This window comes from Lissotriton vulgaris, chromosome 3_1 (assembly GCF_964263255.1).
Source record: "Lissotriton vulgaris chromosome 3_1, aLisVul1.2, whole genome shotgun sequence".
Taxonomy (NCBI): Eukaryota; Metazoa; Chordata; class Amphibia; order Caudata; family Salamandridae; genus Lissotriton; species Lissotriton vulgaris.
Window position 1 is genome coordinate 996,949,339 of NC_141689.1, and position 25,904 is coordinate 996,975,242.

General features: G+C 41.9%; 1 protein-coding gene across 21 annotated transcripts in view; it reads right to left on the reverse strand.

The window, feature by feature from the left end:
* PTPRD (protein tyrosine phosphatase receptor type D) overlaps positions 1-25,904 on the reverse strand; it is a 2,576,377-nt gene that overhangs the window by 268,462 nt on the left and 2,282,011 nt on the right. For 5 of the 21 annotated variants that reach the window (XM_086961360.1, XM_086961369.1, XM_086961359.1 and 2 more), the window contains 5 exons: positions 23,978-24,004; positions 21,206-21,323; positions 16,552-17,139; positions 16,064-16,164; positions 7,152-7,411 (listed from right to left, as the gene is read on the reverse strand). In XM_086961360.1, coding sequence (XP_086817486.1) covers positions 7,152-7,411; positions 16,064-16,164; positions 16,552-17,139; positions 21,206-21,323; positions 23,978-24,004 — 1,094 coding nt within the window. The remainder of the gene's footprint in view (positions 1-7,151; positions 7,412-16,063; positions 16,165-16,551; positions 17,140-21,205; positions 21,324-23,977; positions 24,005-25,904) is intronic. The other 16 variants (XM_086961361.1, XM_086961377.1, XM_086961376.1 and 13 more) reach the window with 5 other exon arrangements.

A 25,904-nucleotide genomic window follows, 5' to 3' on the forward strand; every position in this document is an offset into this window, starting at 1 on the left:
CACTAGTACTTAAAACTCACCTAATCAGTGTCCACCTTAAAGAACACGTTCTTCTGCATTCATTTAACTTTTATTTAACTTTTTATGAATATTGCATGTGTAGTTCTCTATTGCCCATGTAGCTAAGTTTGGGCTACAAAAATATTTTTACTAATACTCAATTAAGATTTAATACATTTGAAAATGAGTTCATAATGCTATAGACAGAGTGCAACAAAGTTCACCTACCACTGATATTTTATTATGTGGTGAGCTGTACTATCACAGTTTGTTTGTCTTTTATTTTTTTCTGGCTCTGGTCATTAGTATTCAATGTGAATGAGGACTCTGAACTTGAAACAAAGATTACTAAAGCTACATGTCTCCTACATAAATCAGAAAATTAAATATCTATGAATGAATGGTGAGCCGGATATTAATTTGAAGGTTTTTGATAGTCACCTCTGTCATATCAGTTTATTTACATTTTTATAAACCTCTACCATTCTTTATTTTCATAGAACCCATGCACAGTTTGGTCTAGTGGAGCATTTACTGTCACTTTCACTATGCAATGTGTAATCTGTACTCACAGAGGAAACCTTTTTGTTGTAGATATCTTATTTGAAGTTTCTTTCATGTCTTTCCATAGGTTGCTGAGACCTCATCTATAGCATAATTGTTACTGTTAAAACAATCCTTTAACCTTAAGCTCTACTGCTTTTCTGCTCTAAATGTTGCTTTCTCTCCTGTTAACTTTCATCACTAATGAAACAGCCTAGTTGTCAAGCACGCCCATCATACCATTCATAATTACACCGGCATTCATGAGTCAGTCAATTGATGATAAACAAAATGGCACCCTGCAAAGTTTGCCAAGAGTAGTGAGATTACTTGTACCATAATAGTTACTACAGTTCTCGTGTTGATTTGCATTTGCAATAAACTAGATATTGGAACCGTAGACCAGGAAATCACTGGAGCCAGAATTTTGGTGATCACTGATAGAAACAAGGCGATAATGTTCACTGATACAACCGATATGAACGTACTCACTGACAGAACGGGGTGGATAAGGTTCACTGATACAACCAACGTGATGATGCTCACTGGTTGAACTAGAATACTAATGTTCAGCGATGCAACCAGTAAACGTGCTCACTGAACAAAAGCAACCAGAATGATAGTGCTCACCAAGCCAGTATGATAATGCTCACAAACACAGCCAGAGTGGTAATGCTCACTGACGCCTCTTAGTGACAATCTTTACTGATACAATCCGAGCGACAGTGCTCACTGACAGACCCAAGAGGACAGCGTTACTAATACAACCTGAGGGATAATAGTCACTGACATAACTGAAGGAAAACTGGTCACTGATGCAACCTAGGGATAGTGATAAAAGGAGAGATAATGCTCACTGAGACAATTACACTTATTTCGATCATTGTCTCATTCATAATCCTTCCTGGAATTGTGATGTCTGCACTTTAGTAATAACTGCTATTTCCATTTATACTTGCTTCCCTTATAAACTACTCCTTTTGATAAGTCTTGTAATTTCTCGGAAAATATTGCCTGAAGCAAAAGATTTACATTCTGTCCAGCGCTTGACAAAGCAATGTAATTAGTTTCACTTCGTGGAATGACTGTCAATAAATTATTCAATGTTTGCAATTACACCTGTATGTGTTCATCAATGCAGAGGCGACATGAAGGTGGGATTAACTGTTTAGCTTCTGTCAACAATGAACCCGATGTTTGCCTTTTGTCCTATTTACATATCTGAAAATAAAGACAATGTTTTCATTCTCTGTAAGTCCCATAGTTCTAACAGTAAATGCCGAATTGAATGTTCTATAAATCTGGGTATTTGTAGGAACGGGACAAGTACATTTAATGTCATCAGCAAACAATTCAGCAATTGTATGAAATGCCCAATTTAACACAAGTTAAATACATTTCGAATTTTTTGATAAGCAAGTGCTCCCTGTATGAACGCTTTCATCTTTTAGACCTGGAAAAGGCCATCAACCAGCATCTCACGGAATACCTAGAGAACAACCATCTTCTGGATGCATCCAAATCTGGATTCCGCTCCAGTGACATCACCGAAACAGCCCTGACCGCTGCCATGGACGACATTAGAACCCTACTTGACCAGGGAGGCTTGGCCTCCCTGATCCTCCTCGACCTCTTGGCGGCTTTCAACACTGTCTCCCACAACACCCTGATAAAGAGGCTTCAACAGATCAACATCCAAGAAGGCACCCTCAAATGGATTGCATACTCCCTCTCTGGAAGAACTCAGAGGGGCATCCTCCCTCCCTTCACCTCAGAGCCCAAGAGCATCATCTGTGGTGTTCCTCAAGGCTCATCTCTCAGCCCCACCCTTTTCTTTTTAACACCTACATGGCCCCCCATGCCAACATCGTCAGAAATAACCAACTAAACACCTTCTACTACGCAATTCACCCTCTCTCTATCCAAAGACCCCTCCACCACCAAGGCAACTTTTCACCTCTGCATGACCAGGATTGGCAACTGGATGCAAGACAACTGCCTCAGACTCAACACAGACAAGACGGAAGTCCTGAGCTTAGGGAACACCGCCTCACCATGGGACGAGTCCTGGTGGTCTGCCAACCTGGGACCCCTGCTCACTCCCCCAGATCAATGTCTAACCTCGGCATCATCTTGGACAGTAAAATCACCATGAAAAGCCAGATACATGCAGTCTGCTCAGCCTGCTTCTTCACCCTCTGAATGCTTTGAAAGATCTTCAAATGGGCCCAGTCATCACCAGACGAACCGGCACTCAAGCCCTCATCACCAGCAGTCTGGACTACGGCAACTCACTTTATGCTGGAATCACATCAAACCTCCTGAAGAGACTTCAGACCATCCAGAACGCAGTGGCCAGACTCATCCTAGACCTCCTCAGATGGACCCAAATCAAGCTGCATCTGAAGAAACTACACTGGCTCCCGGTCCACAAGAGATGCCAATTCAAGTTTCTGACACACGTCTGTAAATCCTTCCATAACCAAGGACCAGCATACCTCAACCACAGCCTGAGGTTCCGCCTACCCTCCGGAACAGAACCGGACTGGCCATAGCGGACATCAGGCATTTCTCTGAGAGGCAGCTATTGTGGGGGCCGTTTTTTTGGTCCTGGGGGGCCATTTTTGTTACCAGGGGCTGGCAATATCGGGCCCCTGTAACAAAATCGGCAGAAACCGACCCTTGCAAACTGCTCAGCTGCACTCCCCCTCATCCCGGGGGAGGGGGTCAGCTGAGCAGTGTGACAGGGCCCATTTCGGTTCCCAGTCCGGCCCTGCTCTGGACCCCGACTATCTGTCTCGCTCTCCCTTGTGCACACACCCGCGTCCACCGCAGCAACAGTGGAGGTTGTTCCTTCTCCTACCCCGCCGCAAAATCTAGGAACAACCTCCCCATCCATCTTTGGACCTCGCCATCCCTCCAGGAGTTCAGAAGGGGACTCAAGACCTGGCTTTTCGACTGAAGCCCCTGACCAGCCTGGACATAGTGCCTGGATGCCCTTACTGGTGATTAGTATGCTCTACAAATCCAGACTGATTAATCACAAAAAGTGACATTTGCACCCAAAGAATAAAAGCACTTTCTTGCATCTTACTGGACATCCACCACTGGCTTCTTCCCACAGGGTGTGCTGTCAACCAGAAAACTTTGTGTCAGGACTGACACATTTTCATTTCTGAAACCGGGGATGCAATGCAAATATTTTATTTAATGTTACTTTGGAAATTAATCTGTAATGTTTAACCTGGTAGGATACCCTTGTTTGGTAATGATTTTGGAAGTTGCAGGTGTCAAGCACAAAGAGAATACCTAGAACATATGACTTGTCAGTTGAATGTTATATTATAATAATCAGACAGCATGTAATTATGGCACAATTATGGGTGGTTAAACTGTTGCCTGTTCCTTGGTGGCCTGCAAAAAGTGCTTTTGATTCTTGAGAATACCTGTTTACAATAATGATTCATGCACATCATTCATAAACATGTTTTAATCTCCACCTCCCACTAACTCGAATTATAGACACTTTCAAAGATCTTTGGAGCATTCAATTTCAAGAACATCTTCAGAGAATTCATTGAATGGGCAATTGCCTTTTAATGCTGCACAATTTTCTTTTCAAGTTCTTTTTGAAAAACGTCTTCGGTCAGCAAAATTAGGGTGACTAGGCATTATTTAGAGTGTGGCGGATGTAGTATATCTGCCAAAAAGCGCCGGTTGGCCAGTCTGCCCTATTTAGAGTCCGTAGTGGCCCTATATGATGGGTGAACATCCACTGCCCTTGGACCGATGTCCAGCATCCACAAAACCCCAAATCACCCACAGTTTCTAATCTTTCCACAAGAACCCTTGCTAGTATTTTCCAGCCACTGTCCAAGAGTCAAATCAGAGGAGGGATGTAAGGGCGTATGTACATATTTTTACTATTAGAGCTATACAGCTATTTAAATCTCATTGGGTTTATCACATTTTTTTAAGTTTACTTATGCAGCAGAGCAGTGATGTACTATGTATTTCTTTTGTTGCTTTTTTACGTCTGCTATTCAAAAGAGCCTCCATACAAAACACTGACATAAATCACTTCCGGAGGATATTTTGGCTGACTCATAAAGTCCTGCATTACCATCATCTCTATATTGAGAACTAGTTCCTACAGACAACCTTATAATTTGAAAAATTCCTAGGGTACATCAGGTGGATGAATACAAATTTAAATCATTGTATTCATCTTTCGCGATAGGAATGTTAGGCATGCATTCCTTTCAACAGAAAAGCTGATGACCTCCATGGGATAAGAGGGATTATATGAAGGATAATGGGCACAACAAGTCTCTTGAAATGGTTGATAATTGCACGTCTGCATGCTCTTCTATGGAATATTCAGACACTGCTAAGTAACTTTCAATTATCAGCCATTAGCACCCCAAGTTTATCACCCAATACTAGCACGCATTTAAAAGCTCACTCACCTCACAGCAAAAGGACATTTTAAACTGAATTGCACACATAATTATTTCATTTGAATGTAACCTTTGTCATTCCAGGAGCACATTCATTCGCAGTATAAACAAGACATTAGCAATTAATTCACATGACGTCCAAACTGGGAAATGCCAGGAGTCAAATGTACTAACAGATTTTACAATCAAAAGTCCAGTGATTTCTAACATCACTGGCTTTGTGACCACATAATTCCTTTTTAATGTGCAAAACCCATTTTACGAGTTGAAAAAGTTTTTCCAACTCATAAAATAGGTTTTTTAATCCATACAAAATTGCACCTTGAAAGGGGCATAACAGCCATTGCTTCCGAAATGAAATGTGGTTTGCAATGGGACTGAACTGTACCTGTACCACTGTACAGTAAATGACACCTACGCTGACGACACCCAGCTGATTCTCTCCCTCACCAATGACCCCGCCACTGCCAGAACCAACCTTCACGAAGGGATGAAAGAGGTAGCCGAATGGATGAAGAACAGCCGCCTGAAACTGAACTCGGACAAGACGGAAGTCCTCATCCTGGGATCCTCACCCTCCGCCTGGGACGACTCCTGGTGGCCCCCCGCCCTAGGCAGCGCACCCAAACCAACAGACCATGCACGCAACCTGGGCTTCATCCTGGACTCCTCCCTCTCCATGACCAGACAAGTCAACGCCGTCTCCTCGTCGTGCTTCAACATCCTGCGCATGCTATGTAAGATCTTCCGGTGGATCCCCACCGAGACCAGGAAGATGGTCACCCAGGCCCTCGTCACCAGCCGGCTGGACTACGGCAACTCCCTCTACGCCGGAACCACCGCCAAACTCCAGAAGAGACTCCAGCGGATCCAGAACGCCTCAGCATGACTCATCCTGGACATCCCACGTCGCAGCCACATCTCCGGACACCTGAGAGACCTGCACTGGCTCCCGGTCAACAAGAGAATCACCTTCCGACTCCTCACCCACACACACAAAGCCCTACACAACCAAGGCCCAGGATACCTCAACAGCTGCCTCAACTTCTACGCTCCCAAACGCCAGCTTCGATCGACCGGCCACGCCCTCGCCGCCGTCCCACGCATCCGAAGAGCCACTACAGTGGGACGGTCCTTCTCCTACCTCGCCGCCAAGACATGGCACTTCCTCCCGACCCACCTCCGCCTGACCCAGGACCACCTCGCCTTCAGGAAGCAACTCAAGACCTGGCTGTTCGAGCAGTAGCGGACCCCCCTCCCCCAGCGCCTTGAGACCCTCTGGGTGAATAGTGCGCTATATAAATGCTTTGATTGATTGATTGATTGATTGATTGAAAGGGGTGGTGGTAACTGATTCGCAAAGGGAAAGAGTTGCTTTTGGAACCCCTTGAACTTTGGGAATCATGGGGCCTGTTCCTCATGACGTTTTTCTAAATGGCAATCTTTTTTTCAAAGCAGCATTGGCTCGTTTATAGAACATAGGCTCCTTGAATACAAACGTTTTTTTTCTGTTTGGAAATCCACAGAGATGGTGGTCAGCTGTCCCTTTTAGGCCACCATCCCCTATGTTCGTAGCCAGTTGCAGTGTGTAGCCTATGAGATCTGCCTAATTAATATTCATTAATCAGGGTATTCTGTGATCCTCGATCAATAGTAATTTTATGAATCAACGTACACTACAGTGCAAAATCTGATACTGGCTGCAAACAGTCAGTGCATACCTAGTGACCTCTTTTTGCGACCAGTATATTAGTACATCCATCCCCAAGTCACGTAATCATCAACTTGCGATTGGAATAAAAAGATAAATTGTGTATGCCTGGTTTATTTATTGGGTGTGCTTTTCTGTGATTTAATGGCTTGTGTTCTTCATTAGAAAACTAGACAGTCATCGTTGTTCATTTAAAGGGGCGACAAGCAATCATTCCGTAAACCAGTAAATCCTTTAATGAGACGTGGGAAAGCACGTAAAATCAACAGGACATAACGGAGTGAGAAAGTCCTACAGATAATGATGCAATATCTAGTCTAGTATGGACTCTGTACATATTTTTCATCATCATTGTAATTTCTCCCTGAAATCTCCAATCATGCTTGTTTGCTCTTATTATCTAGCATTCACCACTCTTACGACCGGCCCGTACTCACTTTATTTTCTCACTTGCAGGTACTTCCGGCAGCTCCACAGTTATCATTCCATCTGAGTTAGTCTTCCCAATAAACACTGGCTTGGTGCGTAGTACATCCGGTGCAGTATTGGCTGTGACCCGGTGCTGGAGGCCGCCAGCACTGTTCCCACGATTCGTAAGAACAAAGGAGTAGGAAGTCTCAGGCTTCAAATTGACGATGCGCTTCTCAGTAGCTCGACCATCAACTTCCACAAACTTTTTGCCATCATCATAAAGGATCTAAATGAATGATTCATAAAATGCCCAATCAGTTCACAACGCAAGTGCATAAAGTACTTTCCTTTTGCAGCATGTTGAGGGCAAGGGTTACTTTCAAACCACTAACAATGACCAGTTAAGCAGAAAAATAAAAGGGAACACATACTTTGCTGTGCTGAAACCCACAATGCCTGTCCCTGAAATTTCACACTGAAGTAAGATCTCCTCACCACAAACAGCATGAAGTTCAATTATGAATTAACAGGATACACCGGATGTGCAGGTATACATCCTAGTTGGAAGTTCTTTAATATGGCTCTGAAGTTTTGTGTATTTTAAAATAATGCACATATCTCACTACAGTGAAGAAGTAGTAAAAAAGTGACCACAATGTTGTGGTGTTTCATCAGCTTAACTATTTATTAAACTCATTGGATCACAACATATGTTTTAAATCCATACTGCAGACTGGATATCACAAGTTTGAGATGTTTTTCGTCTCCTGCTCTAAATTCCTACAACTGGTTCCGGACAAATTGAGAGGTAGACAGTGGGACACTACGAGCCCCAAAGTATGCATGTGTTAAGGCTGTCTTATTTGGGTGGCCCCATGATTAGCTTTTCCATAGGTTTTACTAAAGCAAAGTCAATTCCAGTCTCTTAAAGTAGACACTTTCAATATTTCTCCTAATCATATACTGTGCTTAATTTGAGACTGTGGTTTCTGTTGCTCGGCACTGGCACTTAAATTTCAGCACCAGGGCTTGTAACTGTCTGCCACAAGGCGGTGCTATCTGGCTAATTTAGAGATGAACACAACAATAGTTAATTATTAACTCAATATACATTAAAAATTAATATTGCTTGCCACTCAAGCTGTTCTTATGTGTTTGGGGTCCTGACATAGTCCGAACTGTAGCACTTGTAGGAGTGTTAATGTTAGTGCTTGTGTTGGTACTATCATTGGCGGCGCTGGAGGGATCAATGTGTGGTACAATCCATGTGGCCACCTGACGAGATCCTTGGCACTTATTTTTTTGTAAATTAAGAACTGGTCATATACCAATTTGTTTATTGGGTGTGAGTTTTTCAATTTTAGTTTTTCTCCTGAGAACGCATCCTCCCTAAAAGATAACGTTATCAACTCTAGGGTCCACAAGGCTTTAGGACAGGAATGTATGCGGTGATGAAGGGCTTCATACTACTGACTTTCAGAAATAAAGGGACTCTCAATCAAATCTTTTTAGATTTTAAGGTGGCTTTTGACAGTGTTAATAAAAATAAAATATGAAGGTTATTGGCTGACTTAAAAATCAAATCATTAAAGTTGAATTGAATTGAATTTCAAATGTATATAGTGCTCGAAAGCCCAAGGGCGTCTAGGCACAGCAGCGGAGGAATATACCAGAAATGAGCAATAGAGAAGGGTTTAAGTTGAGAAAAGCGAGATTTTTAAAGCCTTTCTGAAAAATAATAATGTTGGGCAGTTTTTTATGAGTGAAGGGAGTGAATTCTACAATTTAACAGTGTTGGGGAGAAAGCTACTTCCTCCCCAATGAACTCTCCTGAATTTGGGTATCTGAAGGAGTTCTCTCTGAGATGAACGAAGTGTTCTGCCTGGAAGATACCATAGTAGATGCTGTTTCAGGTATTCAGGTCTTGTGTCCTGTAAAGTCTTGAACGCTAAACACAAGGTTTTATATATGCAGATCTCTTTTTCACTCCTAGCCAATGTAATTGTTTTAAGCCTTGGCACACCAACTGGAACTTAGGAATATTCAACAACGTCCTGGCAGCGGAGTTTTGAGCTTGCTGCAGTTTGAGTAGATGCTGTTTCTGGAGGCCTAAATCGAGAAAGTTTCCATAGTCCAGTCTGACCAATGCTAATGTTGTTACTAATGTTTAGTGGTAGATGCACCTGAGAGGCGACCTTGTTGGTTTGATGCTGGAAGGTGAGACTGTCATCAAAGATGACGCCCAGATTTTTAACTTTCTGCACTGGGGTGGGAAATGTTCCCATAGCCAGAGACCACCAGTACTGAGCCCAAAGGGAGGTGTTAGAGCCCAACAGAAGAAACTCTGTTTTACTTCCATTAAGCAAAGTTTAATTTATCATTACCACTAAAATAACTCTGCTCAGGTCATTCCAAGAGTTAGAGGACGATTAAGTAGAAAAAAGAAATGTGGGTGTAATCAGGGCAAAATTGAGGAGGACTCCTGACTTGCAAACATAGGTGTTGATGATTAAAATGTTGGGATACCTACATTGAATCTCCTTTGATATTATTCAAAGAACACACAGCAAGAATTACATGTATAGCTTGGATAAAAAATACAATATTTTTGAGTGTGAGTGACCATAAAAGTAACATTTCTCAGCTAAAGTTGACCTTGACAGATGATAGTTATAAAATAATTTAGATGGTCATTCTTGAGGAGCCAACTGACATTCCTCTGCCCTAGCACACTTTATATCTTCAGAGGTTTTAACTGAAGTTTTGAGAACATGAATGAGGCCTTGCAACATGTAAGCAAAGGTATTGAGCGCCATTTACACAAGTCCAGAACAATCTCATGAACTGACAGGGACAGTTTTTCGGGCAGTGTAACTAGTGTAGCTGCACGTGGTGCTGAGCTCGTGAGGGGGCACTTTGTGTAGAAATAGCTTATGGGGTTAAAAGTAGCTGCTGCAGAGTTCATTGTGTGTCTACCAGTTTCAGGCAACAATAAAAATATCAAGAAAACTCTAGTGATAAATCTTCCTGCTGGAGAGACAACAAAGTTTTATTTAGTGGCAGTTTTGAATCAACGTAAAGTAGTGCAGAGATAATGTGCCTGCTGCAAAGGACAGTTGCCATGAAGATCGCAGAAGTGTATTTTATGTGGGTAGTTCAGTAGGTCACTGCTTATCTAACATAAATCTTTTTGTTTACTTGCAGTTCATAAGCTACAATACTAATATGGAACAGTGACCTAGGAACTGTCATCAAAGAGATGCATGCAAACATCATGGTATAGGTTAGAACGCTATGTCCCTCCCCCATATTTCATTATCCTAGTGTTGCTAAAAAGGGTTTGTTTGGGTAGAAATTAGTGGTTTTAGCAGCTTAAGTGAGGGTATCCACTGCACCTGTTGGTATATTAATCTGGGTCTCAGTGACATTTGAATCATTTTACATTTGACCTGTCTGCACGCCGGCAGACAAAGACTCCTAAAACTTCGAAGGTAAGTGCAGGGCAAGGTTAAGATGTGGGGCCTAGAGCTGTTAAGTGAGTCCATTTCAGGGAAGGAAAGAGAAAAAGAAATGATGAAAACATCGGAAAAGAACATAGTGAGGCAAATGAGGGAAAGGATGTAGCCTTAAGGCTAGAGCGGTCGACCTCGAAGCTGGGGAACCAGGTTTGAGTCTCAGCATGGACACTTAACATCATGTAATTCTGGGCAAATCACTTAATCTCCCTGTGCCTAACAAAAAAATGAATGTGTCCTTGTGTAACGAAACTGGTGCTCATGTAAAGTGCTCCGATACCTGATATCTTTGGGTCTAGTACGCGCTATATAAAACTCAAATAAAAAAAATAAAAAAGAGTGAGAGGGGAAAGAAAGATAATGTAAAAACATAACACTTGAGATAAACCAGAGAGAAACGGGAAAGGAGGGAAGGAATAAACAACAATGGAAAAGAGCAAGGATGGAGGGATGAAAGGTTGGAAGGAAGGGTGAATGGAAGGTTGGAAAAAAGGGTTCAAGTACAAATTGATGAAAGCGGTAAAGGATGGTTGGATGGATAGAGAGAGGAAATGTGCATGGTGAGTGGATGAGTGGATGGATGAATGAATTCATGCACTAATGGATGATGTATGGAATGTCAATGGATTGTTGGAACAATGACAGCATGGGGTGAAGGATCAAAGAAGGGAGGAATGAAAGGCTGGGATGATGAATGAATAGTTAGGAGAATGTACAGGAGAAGAGAACTAAACTAGCAAGTATTGAGCTTACTCGCTTCAAATACTCAGGGTTATTAAAGGTTTGGTTCAAAGTGGGGGATGTTTTAAATTACTCACTACAGCTTTGTTGGAAATGCATTCTTGTTAACTGAGAAAGGGCTACGGAAAATGATCAGGGTAACTGTTGGAGGTTAGTAGTGAGGGAATCTGTGCAGAAGAAGGTCATGGGGGTCACCAAAAAAGATTGTGCACTGTGCATCATCAGTGCTAAAGCCAGCCATGTGAACTGAGAACAGTGAATGGAAAATATACTCTAGATCTCTGACCTCATTCACATGTGTGAAGCAATTCAGAATCAAAAGTTCTCTTCGATACATCATTTAACTATACTTCAAACTTTGCCTGCATCTTTCTTTATTGGCATAAAAGAAAGTGGGTAATTCATCAGCTTTCTCTAGATTGAAGGATCTATATTTATTTGCAGGGATCTAAATTGGAGCTTTGGGGAGAGATTCTGTCCATCTTTGGGAAAATACCTCTCTGTGTCACTTACAGCAGAATATTCACATTGAACTACAATAATCACAATCAATTGAAGATAGAAAGTGCTCCTAACCCTCCCAATTAAACAATTATCACTCAAGAGTAGAATGTGAACACCTTTAGTAGAACTTCCACAGAACGTCTATCCTCCCTAGTTGTCTGAATATGATTTGATGCAAGGATCTGACACATTTCCACCAATCAGAGAAATAATTTTACATTTGGAAGATTGCATAGCATCTAATTGTTATTGGGGCCACAAGTGATGAGCATTTATGGTTAAACATAATGTTGTGTGTTGCTGTATTTATACAAATGTTGTAATGTGTTTTTCACAATTTTGCATCAGTGTTTGGATCTATGGCTTTAGCAGACTTGTTAATACCATGAAAGTTATTCACTATAGACAGCTCTTGCTACCTAAATGAAAATATTGTTTACTTCTCCTGTGGTATACATGCTGCAGAGGCAAGTTGCATTTGTTTGAGGAAGAGGATTTGATAAAATATTAAGCCAGGTCATAACCATCTTTGTTGCACTGTGAAATGCATGGGATCACAGTACCAAGGATTTCTCTGGTACCAAAAATGGCCCTTCCTTGAATACGACAGTGTTGCTGGCAATGGGAAGTGCTCTTATTGAGAGTGAGGCTTAGGATTAGGTCTCTCTGTAACAATAACTGCCTTCAAGTCAAGTCAAGTCAACTCAAAATACTTTATTTCCAATAAATATATTATTATAGAAATATTACACTAATTTCCCAATTGATAAAAGTAGACAATTTTAAATAGACTAAAACAACAATAAATGGTTGAATCATCAGCCTTCAAGTCCTGTAGAACCTTGCTTGTCATCAAATTTTAACAGTTCTACAAATTACATGTGGTCGTAGACCTTTTATTATGATACTGATTGAGGCAATATGATCTCAGGTGTGCCGGTCTCATAGCACTGAATGCAGAGAACTGTATTTTGAATTGCATTAGTCCCCGAAAAAGGTGGAGTGTAAAATGTGTCAGACTACTTCCCCAGAACATGGTGCCTGATGTGCAGAAGTGGATCCTGGATTACACTGAACCTGTACAGGTCCTCTGCATACATTACTTTATTGTGATCTGTTTGGAAGTTCAGGTCTGCAAGAGCATCCCTCATCAAGCAAGTGAGAATTAACATTTCTTGCATTTTCCGACTTAAAAAAACTGTTTGCTGAAGTCCATGTACAGTGTTAAAGATTTTGCCTGAGGGGAAGCACTCCCTTCTTGCATGGTTTTTCCAAAATATATTTCGATGTTTCAGCTAAAGTTTCCATTTTAATTAAAATGTGTAGCCTACATACTAACATCCTTATGCTGAGACATCTTGCTGGAAACCTTTATGCAATAAATGACTACTAGCACTTGAAGGATACTTGTGGCACCGGCGACAAACTGCCCAAAGAATATTAGTGAGAACTAATGATGGGTATTTCAAGGGTGAAGCTGTTTGGTACTATGCTGGTATGTATGAATTAACAGTGCTTCAGCGGCCGATGTAAAGTCACAGCTCATTTTTGGAGGTACATACTGCATTCGAGAGGTATTAAGGCCTAATATTATTGGTACATATTTCTCTGTCCTTCATAAAGGATTGTCATTTGGGAGAGATTCTTCCAAGAGCTGAGTAGGCAAAGGTGTCTATGTATGTCAGCAATATTCTAGAAGGAGCGTCAATGTCCCAGTGGAGCATGGTAGTAGGCAGTGACTAGTTATTGGGCACAGTAATTACCCCGGAGATTTGTGTGTCGTTCTACTGGACTCTACAGCAGCACTTTGATGCTTGTGGTTCTCTCTAAGTGGTGGTCGTTGGTTAAAGATTATCTTCCCAGTGAGCCACTGCCACTTAATATGGTCTTGTGTACAAATGAGTAAGTAATGAGTGGGGCATGGCGGGTGATAGAACTGCATTGCTTTGTCTGTAGCACATGGGAGAGATTTCACAATTCTTTATCTTTGAACCCTTTGAGACACTAGGTTTGAACCAGAAACAAACCCTAAGTATCATATTGTTTCGAAATGTTAGCTTCTCCCCTTGCAAAGGGCATTCATGGTTTCTTGCTGTAAAAGTTCTCACTCTTCCCTGTTCAATTTGTCAGGGCCATTGTAATGGACGTCTGTATATGAGTACCATTCAAAACCAGGTTTGAGATACGTCTAGAGAAGTGTTGTCTCAGCCTGTGAGCTTCATGGCGGTGAAGATGACATTGCTTCTGCCCAGAAGATGTTATATTTGATTTGGAGAATGGTGAAGGGAAAATAATAGGATTTCTCTGGCACAGTAAATATCTTCCCATAGAAGCAACTCTGTGCCGTAAAGGTTCAGAAGAAGCAAACCTACTGAAGTATTACATCACACCATGGTGTAATGTAGCACTGTGCTTGGTATATCTGGATCTGATGCTATTTTACTTTTTATCTATATTTAGGAGGAATTAATAAGCGTTGGTGTATTGTAACCATGGAAAGGACATTCAGTAATGTATATGTCTTGGCAGCTCACAAATCTTTTGTTCCCTTAAATATCAAGCAATTTGGTGTAATGAAAGTAAAAATGGGGAAAGGGGGGAAATTAGAGTACTGCATTGACTCTTTCTTCAGTGGTAGAGGGCACACAAAGTAATGAAACATCAAAGGACTTAAGCCCTCTTCCCCAAGTGGCGAACAATATCAGGTTATCAACCTACAATGACAGTTAAATCAGTATGTAAGGAAACCTAGAGAGATGGAAGGTTAGATAGTATTTAGAAGCCTCAACATAAAAAAATGGTTGGACAATTTTTGAACTGTGTTGAAAGCTCTCCCTTCCAAGTGAGAGGTTAGTTTTGGTGGTATGTGAGAAACAATACATGATAACTGCTCTAACATTCGTTTGGAGCAGGGTACATTTAATTATTCATACTGAATAAAAGAACATGCACCCCATCACATGTTGAACAACAAACTAAGTTGAGACATTGCCTTTTGCTTCAGCACTGCACAGTATAAGCACAATAGGTGGCTACCTTCAATTAAATAACCACACCTGAGTGAAAAGCAACATGGAGGAAACTTCATCTAAAGATAAACAGTAGATGACATCTACAAGCTGTCCTTCATCAGTGGTTTGCAATCACATAAGCATAAACATGCTTTGACTGAATATGTAAGCTTTTTTGTGTGCATTTCGACCATCTTGTGGGTCTACAACTACAGTATGTGCAGCCACAAATGTCTTTTCAATGTCTGCTTTGCACATTTTGAGCCAATCCAAAATTTTTCTGTTGCCAACAGACTCCTAGCAAATTTTTTTAGTGCACGCGACTGCACTTGTCTATATTATTTCACCCATATGCTTTCAAGGCTGAAAGAGATAACATCCATTAAATAATGTCATACGAAGGAGGGGGGGGGACTGTGGAGACAATAGGTCCTATGGACCTTTAAATAGAGTTGGACACTTGCATGTGAAAATCTAGACCAAGTGGTAGCATGTCACATTATGCGCAAATAATCTGTGACAAACAGACACGGAGCTCCACGTGAAAATTAGCTTTATCCAAGGCAAAGAATAACCTACAGCTATCTTCTGCCAGTTAATTTGATATTACATTCAATGCTTTGAGGCCCCTTTGCTGATGCAAAATCTAAAATGGGCACTAGCACTGGTATGCATCCTTCACAAATTCAAATGTGTCCAATAGCCTAGCAAGGATGGTTTGGTCCCTGGTGCAATCAATGAAATTGATCCCTTTGGCCCCTTTTGAGTCAGTAAATACATTCATTATCAGGGTTCAATAATCCCTTCAGGGCTCTGGGCACTGGAGTCACTGCACCTGCTGCAGCAGTGTATCGTCGCCTCCTGAATTTCTCTCCGTACGTGATTTCTGTGCATTTTTTTTTTACTTAAATATGTGGGTATTTAGTATATGTTTCTACATTTAAAAAAAAACAAAGACACTAAATGGTCAAAGCTAACTCCGTGTTCCACAAAGAAAAAATAAAGCAGTGATCCGAAGCATTCCGGCACGTGGATGGAGCAGGTGATATGATTCCAAGAGGAAAACAAACCTCCTCTAGACAATATATAAACCATGTAGTTTGTCAAACAGAACCGCTCACCTTTCCATACCACATCTTTTAAAATTTGTAATTGAAAACAACATACTTTGAAAGGCATGGCTGAGTTGTAGTTTTCTGGAATCTCCCAAGACAGAAGCACGGAGGTCTTCATTACCGCTTTTACATGAAAATTTTTTGCAAACACTGCTGGAAAAGTAAAAACAATGTAATTAAACCACCTCATGGACCAAAGCCCCTCGACCTTTCCCTGCTGTGGCATTCGCTTAACATTGTAAAAACAAAACTTCAGGTTAGGCATTTGCTCCTCAGAAGTAATCATTCACTCTTCATATTTACTCACTGCCAACTCTCTAAGACATTCTTCCTTACCTGAAAACATTGCAGGCGTGAGCAAGCCATGCTTGGCCCATGAGGTCTGATTCTTTAGGTATAGAAAGCAGGCTAAGGTTTTTGTACTTTACCTTTTTCTGTTGAATTTATTTATAAGATGGTTTGTTTTAATTATAGCTTCCAAAACATTGCTATCCAAAGACTGACATTCCTTTAACAAAGGCTTAAGTAGACAAATCCTACCTTGATCCACTGGCAGTGTCCTGAACTGGACACTTGGACTATAAGGACCGGGCCCTTTGCTTGTGTGGGCGCGCATTTTTACATCATAGGTAGTGTCTGGCTTTAAGCCAGTGAGAGTCACAGTGGTGTCGATCGCTGCAATGAGGAGCTCAGTGGGGTGGTGTGGGGTGTTGATATCCCGATAAAGCAGGGTGTATTTGGTGATGATACCATTTCTTTCTGCTAAAACTGGAGGTTGCCATGTAAACTGGACAGATGTAGAGGCCGTGCTATCTGAGTGAATATTCAGTGGGAATCCACTGGGCACTTCCTCAGGAATGGAAATCTCTTTTATGATCTCTTCCCCGTAACCAACTTTATTCCTAGCGGAGAGTTTGAAGACATAGGATGCTCCTTTGTGGATGTCTGTAGCAGTAAAGTGATCCTCCTTCTCTGAAAACTCCAAGGTTGTAACGCTATCCAAGTCTTTGCGGCCAAATTTCAGACGATATCCCTGCAGGGCACCAAAGGTCTCCACCGGAGCGTGCCACTGAATGAGAGCAGTGTTCATCTGTGTGTGACTAATCACTAGACGCGGTCTGCCTGGAACTAAACAAACAACATTGAATCAGCACTAAGAGAAGTAGCATACAACTAATGATGGTTTTTCTAATGGTTAATATGCCTTCAGGTCACTTACATAGATGTGTTAACAACACAGAAGGTTTCAGCCACGAAGAATGCAATTTCATGGAAAGCGCACATGATCCCCCCCACCACACACACACAAATCTTGACTCAATTGCCCTTCTATACACATCACTTTGCAAGAAGCAAAATATATTTGTTGTAGAATGTCTTACCCAATGGCATCTCATACATGACCATGATTGACACGAGCAGTGAGTGAAAAAGTAACTCAGAAAAAGTATGGAGAAAGACTTCTCAATAAAGCCTCTTTCTTTTATGTTTGAAAGCTTTATTAATATACTTAAATAAACAAGGACAAAAGGAACTGTATGCAGAATATACAAAAGCAAGAAGATTATAACATTCCTAATGTCAAGAATCAATACATAAGCCTTTTATAAGTTTTAAAGAGAGGGGAGGGAGAGGAAAGAAAGAAAGAAAAAGAAATAAGGAATAAGAGAGAGAAAAGAAGAACAGAAAACAAAAAAAGAAAAAGAGCAGAAGAAAAACTCAGGAAAGGAGAATATGAGAAGGAAATATGACATAGCTGTATACTATAAATATGCAACAAATTGATGAAGTATAATATACAGGAAAATAACCTGATAGAAATATATCAATATATACCAAATAAATGTGTAGATTGTTAATGGAATTAAATAGAGAGTAAACATAACAATAAATCTGATTCATACACATGAATAGAAAATAGTAGAGGGGAAAAAATTCAGGGTGGTTTAAAATTCTCAGATGTGGTGGAAGAGGGACGATTCTTGACACTAGATTGATCCACGTAAATAGTTAACGGGAGCCAATAAGGGTCCACATTTTCTATATCATAGACTTTATCTTTCCCCTCTTCTTTTTCTTCTTTCTCGATTCTCCTCTACTTCTACTTCTGCTTGTTGGACATGTAATTTTCCTGATGCTGACCTTTTGCATATGTTCTTTCTCTGTCCCCCAGTACTTACCCTTTGGAACCAAGTTTGGTCTTGCACTCTCGCATTTTCTCACTCTCTATTCCTCATTCTCCTTCTCTTCTTTTTCTGGGTAGTCTTTCAGATACTCTCACCTTACCCCCTCATTCTGCTGGTCTTTTTGATCTTATGCTTGCTCTTTCCTTTCAACATATCTCCTCTAACTGGAAAGCTCTCACAAAGGTCTCTTTGCAACATTGTTGGAACTCCCTTTGCCATTTTCACAGATTAGATGTTTCATTTGCTTCCTCCTCCAAGCCCCCTCGTAAAGCCTCTTTCTTTAATGTTCCCGCACATTAGTTTAGTACATGATACTATCTGAGCTAAATAATAAATCTCTTTTGTAGTGTAACATTTCCTAGGTCTCAAAGAGTTTGGAGAACAGTTCACTGAAGTGGAAAAAATAGTAGTGGAAGCTGTAGTCTAGTACCTGTTATTGGTAGTCAATACCATTAACTTATTCGGCATCAATGCAGAGGCACAGAATGCAACCTTCACCCTATTTCCAAAATAATTGAGCTGTGTAAAGTGAATGCACTAGATCAGAAATCTTGCGAGTAAGTGTATGAGCTGCAGACAGATATGTTGTCTGCTTCTGATGTTCTAACTTGAACAGGTTCATGATGCACCCTCGGACATGGATGAGGATATGAAAGAAATAAAATTTGCCCAAGATGGCCTGGTGCGTTGAAGTCACATATCAGTGACACGTGGAGTGGTGTGGCTCACTGGTTAGAGGCGGCAGACCCGGAAGCAGAGAACGGCCCGGGACCAGGGTTCAATTCCCGACGCGGCAGGGTCGTGGACCAGGGTCAGCGGACTCGATAATTCTCGCCTCGGTGCCTACACTAACCAGGGATCACACTCGGCAACTCTGGGCATTAGCTTGCCTCATCTCTACAACGGCCCCTCACATTCGCCGGGGATGCCTGGTTTCACCTTGGAGATACCCAGTAGGGACAATCTCACAAGGATAGCCAGGGCGGGTTCCCCAGCGGTCTACAGCGCCACGATGCCTCAGGGCAGCAGTGCGCTTTACAAGACCACATACATTACATTACTGCATTAGCGAGACTAGCTGTAAGGTATGAAATCCTTTCGAATGGACAATATGCTCACACTGAATTGGGACATTTGCCAGAACAGTTCACACATCCGGTGAAATATAATTAAATTAAAGCTGAATTTAAGGGACCAGTAATGGACCCATTGTTAAAGGTACGTCAGAGATTGGGTTGAATTGCTAAAAGGAATTCAAATGTACGCAACAAATCCACAGCCCACGTTTGTGGTATTGAAATCATATACTAAGGTAAAAATATTGAGCATTCCTTTGAATGTTGTTCATCTCAGACCCAGATCTTGATAATTTCCTACTGTCTTCTTTACTACTACACAGTGGACACTGTTCAAATACTCATGATTGGATGATGGCTGACAGTGCTAAATTCTGTAGTGTCACAATATGTTGTATTAAAAAATAATTAGGTCTTCAAAGTGTATACAGATCTTCTAAGAAATCTGTAAAATGTTGACCTTGGCAACGTCAATATCATAAAGCTTCTTTACAGCCTGTTTGATCTGGTGCTTGTTAGCCTTGACATCAACAATGATGTCTGCACATACTTTATTCATCAGGATAACCCTAAAGAATAGTTTACTGCACAGTGTGAGCAGTTTATACAGTGAATGAATCCAGGTCTGTTCTCAAATTAACTTGTTATTTTTCCCTGGGGCAAAATAGTGAGCAGTTAAATGATCATAGGGTTTCGGGATGCCAACATATTTGCCTACAAGTCTAGCCAGTCACTTACTGGTAATTGTATTGTTTTAAAGCTTCGTTTTCCCCTCATAATTTATCTTATGCAAGAAAAAGTTCAACAATACGTAAAAAACACACATGCAGATTCACCAAGTCAGGATGTGCTGATTCGCATGTGCACAAAAATGTCACTTACAATCACTGAAAAATTGCAACATTTGCAAATATCTCCTCGTTCCCATGCCATGTGAGCTTGGGAAGTGATTTTTCTCAGAGATGGTCAAATGAAAATGCAATGCAAACGGGGCAAACATCAAAAAAGTTGACAACTTTGTAAATATTCACAAACATTTGTAATGCCTTACACGCACTTATTTGTAATGCTTTTAACACGCACGTAACAGCCCCAGTTTTTGGGAGATTTAGGGTGTTTACTCTGAAACCTATTTTTTGTGGATTCTGAGATCTATTTAATTTTTGAGACGCACTGTTGTATTTTTATGTTGATCTGAGTTTTAAACAGCTCCTTAAGTAGCTTTTCGATTGGTATTGCATTGTACGCTTTGATAAGTATTTATCAAAATAGAACATAGGCATGCAGGGCGTTTAATTTATCAGTTCAATAATCCAGTAGCATATATATCTTTGCTTAACTAGACCATAAAATACTAAAAGAGACATAGAAAAAATATATAGCAAATGTAAAATTAAATTGCGTGTTATTTTTCTCTTTTCCTCGGCACATGCGCTCTAAACCTCTCCAAAGTGTACTTGAAGTGCTATCAGGTATTTAAATGGACTAGCTTTTCTAATGAACGACCTCGTACAAGCAGAAATGACGCCGTCATAATTCTGTGATCACTGAATTTTCGGGCACCATGACTGGGGAGCAGAAAGAAAGCTTCAAAATAAAATTCTCTCAACCGCTGTTCCTGTTTTCTGAGCTTTTTTTCCGCTGAGTGAAATGAAATGTAATACCTGCTGAAGAAATTAAATTAACAATCGCGTCTATTTATGTTTCAAATGTGAGCGGAAAATGAAATAGAAATCAGTGATCAGCAGCCGTAGCCCACTTCTGTCAAAGTTTTGTAAGAGTTTTCTCAGTGGAATATTGCAGTAAAAGTTGGCACAAAACGTGCTCTGCACACTGTATGCATTTTTCATTTCCGTAAGACAATGGAAGCGGCAAACGGCAAAGAAAATCGAAACTTACACGTAATTAAAAAATAAGGTTGAAGGGTGTTACCTGCGCCGGTCGTGGATACCACTTTCGCCTTGCTGCGCGCTCCGTCTCCCTTCGTTGTGTAGGCTGTCACAGTGATGGAGTATGCAGTTTCAGGCTGCAGTCCAGAGATAACCATTTCCTACAAATAAATGCAACCGGAAACCGTATTAAACTTTTATTCTTCAGCACAGGAACACGTGGAATTAACCAGTCGTAGGCTATGAAGCGGCCCTGGAAACCCCAGGCACCGGTAAGGGCCTCGAGCCTATTGTGCCGTTTTTGGGGCCCCTGCATATTACTTTTAGCACATTTTAAACACACCTTGGCTCCCGTGTACAGATATCACACAAATGAGAGCAATTTTACCCTGGTGAGGGGGCATTTATACAGTGAATATTGCACTGCTTAGTCAATGACAAGGCCGGTGCAAAATTGCTTGTCACCAATGATAAATTGCTAAATCATCAGTGCAATACGTGCACACTGGTCCCATATTTGATCATCACACCATGCATTATAAATGTTACATAAAATTTAATGTTTTATGTGGTACAAATGCTTGCAAAGAACCGAGTTGGAGCCATCACTTTTCTATAGAATACTTGTGCACCACACATGGGGAAGGGATTGTATACCTGTTCTTCAAAAAACAGCTATCCCAACATCAGTAAACGAGAGGCGTCCCACAAGCCCCTGAAGTCCGTGTGGTGCAGGGGTAACCCAAAATTCCAGTAGCCCCTAAATCCTACAGGGTGGACCAATTCTTCCCCAAGGCCAATTAATGTCTGTGAGTTATAAAAGATTTGGGGGCCCCTCTTCAGATGCAGGGGGCCCCACCATTTTGCGTTACTCCTCTGCAGTAACCTAGTAACATGATGAAGCCTTATCGCTCATAAAACCGACACGTCAGTGCATGGGAAACACAACCACCATCACCCAAAACAATGGACATGCTTCGGCAGTAACATCACTGTTACTATTAAGAGATCACCCCCTTCTGTTATTAAACAGATGAAGTAAAAATCATGGAATGCTACGCTGACAAAAGCCCCAGGAGAAAAAATGTACTCTCTGAAGCAGTTTCAATGCATTCAACATAGTCAGTTGAGTCTCGCTTGTTGAAAAGGGCATCTCTAACCATTGATTCCTTGCTGGCTGTCATTTAAGACTGAATCTGTTGGTAAGTGACAATGCCCAAGAAGGCAGAAACATGCCTGCGCCATGAGGATTATGAATCCGAAACCGGTCCCAGGATGCTTGTTTCCGGTCCAGGGAAGACAATGGCTTGGCAGTTCGGGCTGGACTGTTTCCATGAGGGACAGGGTCAGACTGATTTGCATATGGCCATGTCTGAACTGGGGTGGCAGAGTGGGCTAAAGAGCGGTGATGGATTAAACCCAGATCTGTTGACTGGGTGTGCGTGTTTGATTTGCTTAAACGCTCCGTATCGCTTTGTGGTGGTTTGTGGCATAGTGCTGAGAGGATTTGGTTGGGGTGTTCCAGGCAGATTAATCTTTATGAGGGAGGGCTTGACTCGTATGAATAGGACTAGTCACCTTCTGCAGTGGTAGCAAAGCCTAGGAAGATATTAAATGTTTTCGAAGGACAGAAATGAAGAGGTACAGCAATCATGAACCATGGGCTCCAGAATATATATCACATGTTGAGAAGTCAATGTATGGGAATTTTTACAATATATGGGACAATCTTTCATCAAAGCAGTTAAGCTTTTGCAAGAAATGTTAAGAAATTAGATGGGTACAAAGCCGGCATGTTGTTATGTATTGTCTAATAGATATATAAATATGTACTGATTATACATACTTATTTTTTTGTTTCTCCCACTAGGGTGGTAAATACTACTGCACAGGAACACCTTGGGTGCCGATGGTCAACACTTTGCATACATTTGTTTACCACAATAAACACTTCTATTATTGAAAAATACAAGTTGTCATTCTTGGTTTTACCCTTAACAAAAGCACAGCCATTTGGAGTGTGCATGAGGACACTGGTGTACAGACATCACCTTGACATGTGACAACATTAGCACCACAATGGTTCATTCAATGGGAACATAAAGGACGGTGTTGGCGCCCACATGCATAAGAAAACATCCAGGTTGCTTCCAGTCGCTGCGGTGTAGTTTCATAGCACGGAGTGCTAATTCATGCAAAGTACAGCCTTATGGGATATTCACACAGCCAAGCAATAGCAGTTCAGCCGCAATTAAAGCCGATCTGTCAATCCTCACCCTTGAGTACCGACTGATCGTACAAATACAATTCAAGTCTATTTACCTCATCATTGCTGATTCATATACTGTGACACTGTATAACAGTCATAACATCTTGTAATGAGATGTGTAATTTGAACAAAGTTATCCAGAAGAATGAAAACTAACTCCAGGTCTACATGACTGGATAGTTGGGCAAGTTTAGACCCTACACATGACTGAATATCTGGGCGAATTCAGACATGCCTTCACTTTTCATTCTCTTGGAATGTATGTCTCTGGAGCAGGATCTTGTTATGTTTCAAGGCACGGTTAGTCACAGCCAGCGGAACGAGTGCTACACAGGACCAACGAATGTGTTCCTCTACAGATATCAACACCATGCCACATCCACTGGTGAGAACAGAGCAAATGAAATGCTAACACACAGAGATGTGTCACACATTACAGGAACGCAGACAGCATGTTAGTGCATGCACTTGCAGGAGCACAACGAAATGTAGAAAAAGAAATGGAAACACACGCCTTTCACTCGGCTGCCATCCGGCACTACTCACATGTTCAGTAGTATCATCATATTCCCACTGATTGAGAGTAAAGAATGTAGGAAAGAAAAAAAACAGGGCATGAAGGAAAACTTGTAGGCTAGTACCTTGTCATATGTTGTCCTTAGTAATAAAATGACCAGCAAGACTAGTGAGCATGGCAAATTCTAGATTCTGTTGCAATCACCAATTATGTGTTAAATGTGTGCTGATGTTACAATAACTGTAATGACATGGACATATGGCATCAAGACTCTTTCACACTGAAGCTGATGCACCTGCACCTCTTTGCAGCAGTAAGGATGTACATAAGAAACAATGTCCCCATTACGATGTCAGTCAGAGTTGCCTCTGACCGACACTGTCTCGTCTGTAGGTCGGCAGTTGTAAACACCGGATTACAATGCAAACGCACATAGTGCGGTTGCAAACTCCCATTTTTCTATGGGAGCTTGTGCGGTGGGCAGAAACCGTCTCAGCACAAAATCACATAGAAAAATGGGACTTTGTGTATCCTGCACCATGTGGCAGACACCTAACAGTGCCTGCCACACAGTCAAGGGGTTTTCAGGGGGGCACATGGGTGCCCCTCTGGCCCACAACTGTAGGCCGCGGAGCGATGGGGACCCTGCAAGTGTCCCCCAAAGTCACTTTCCAACAGCCTTTCCATGTTGGAAAGCCCAACATGGAGAGCCAGTTGGTAACCGGCATCATAATCCCGACAGCGGAAACGTCGTATGTAAGGGATTATGATAGGTATCTGACTGGCTGACCGGCTCCTTAAGCCCATCGGAACACAGTCGGACTGATAGGCCAGTTTCCACTCTGACCACCAACATTGAAATTCGGCGGTCAGACTGTAAACCTACAGTGCTGGTCATAAGACTCCAACGAGCTGTCGGAGGCTTACTGACCAGCATCATGAGGCCCAATATGTTTGTGTATGCTGGAGTAACCTTGTAACGCGCTGTTGTGTGGCACGGTCTTTAATATCAGGTATACACAAACAATGACTTTGTTAACAAAACTGGTGAATTTGGAGAAATATTTGTTATGTTCAATTAACAAAATTACTCCAGATTCACAACCTCCTTCCCTCAAAAATTCTTTCGCAAATTGATTTGTCACAGGAAAAAAATCAATTAATTGCAGCAATTTGCATCCCTGCTTAAATACTGAAATTAAGTAAAGAAGAGGATTCCAACCTGACTATTGCTGAATCAAAGGCAACAATGGGGCTCAGCTCAACGCCTGTCCGTGACCCGACCGCAACGCAACCAGCACCAGGAACCCTGGACCTCCTCAACGCCAACGCTATGACCCAGCGGCACTCCACGCTCTCAACCCAGGACGCAACAACAGCTGCAAGCTAGCATCATCAGCCGACACCCATGGACCCTTCAGCTGTCACCTTTGCCGGCACACCTGCAACACTGCCAAGACCACGGACCCAGTGCAACCTGCCCGCAAGACCACAACCCAACCGAAGACCCTGCAATGCATCCTCCTCTGTGTCCGATCCCTCCACAAACACGCCACCAAAATCTGGGACCGCCTCGACAGCACCACCCCGGACGTAGCGTTCTTCACCAAAACATGGACCAACACCACCTCAGGACTGGACATCGCCATTGCCATTCCCCAAGGATATATGATCTCCAGGAAGGACCACCCCACCCGTCTGGGAGGAGGAATCGCCATTGTCCTTAAATCAAACCCCAGCCTGAGCACACTCCCAACGAGCCCACAGATCCGATGGAACACCTTCCCTTCAAGATACTGGCCAGCCCTACCACCACCCTCCGATGAACCCTCATCTACCGGCCCCCTGGACCACGCAGTTGTTTCACCAACTCCATCACGGACATCATCTCCCGCATGCCACTGCGTCTACCAACTACTCCCTACTGGGAAACCTCAACTTCCACCTCGACAACCA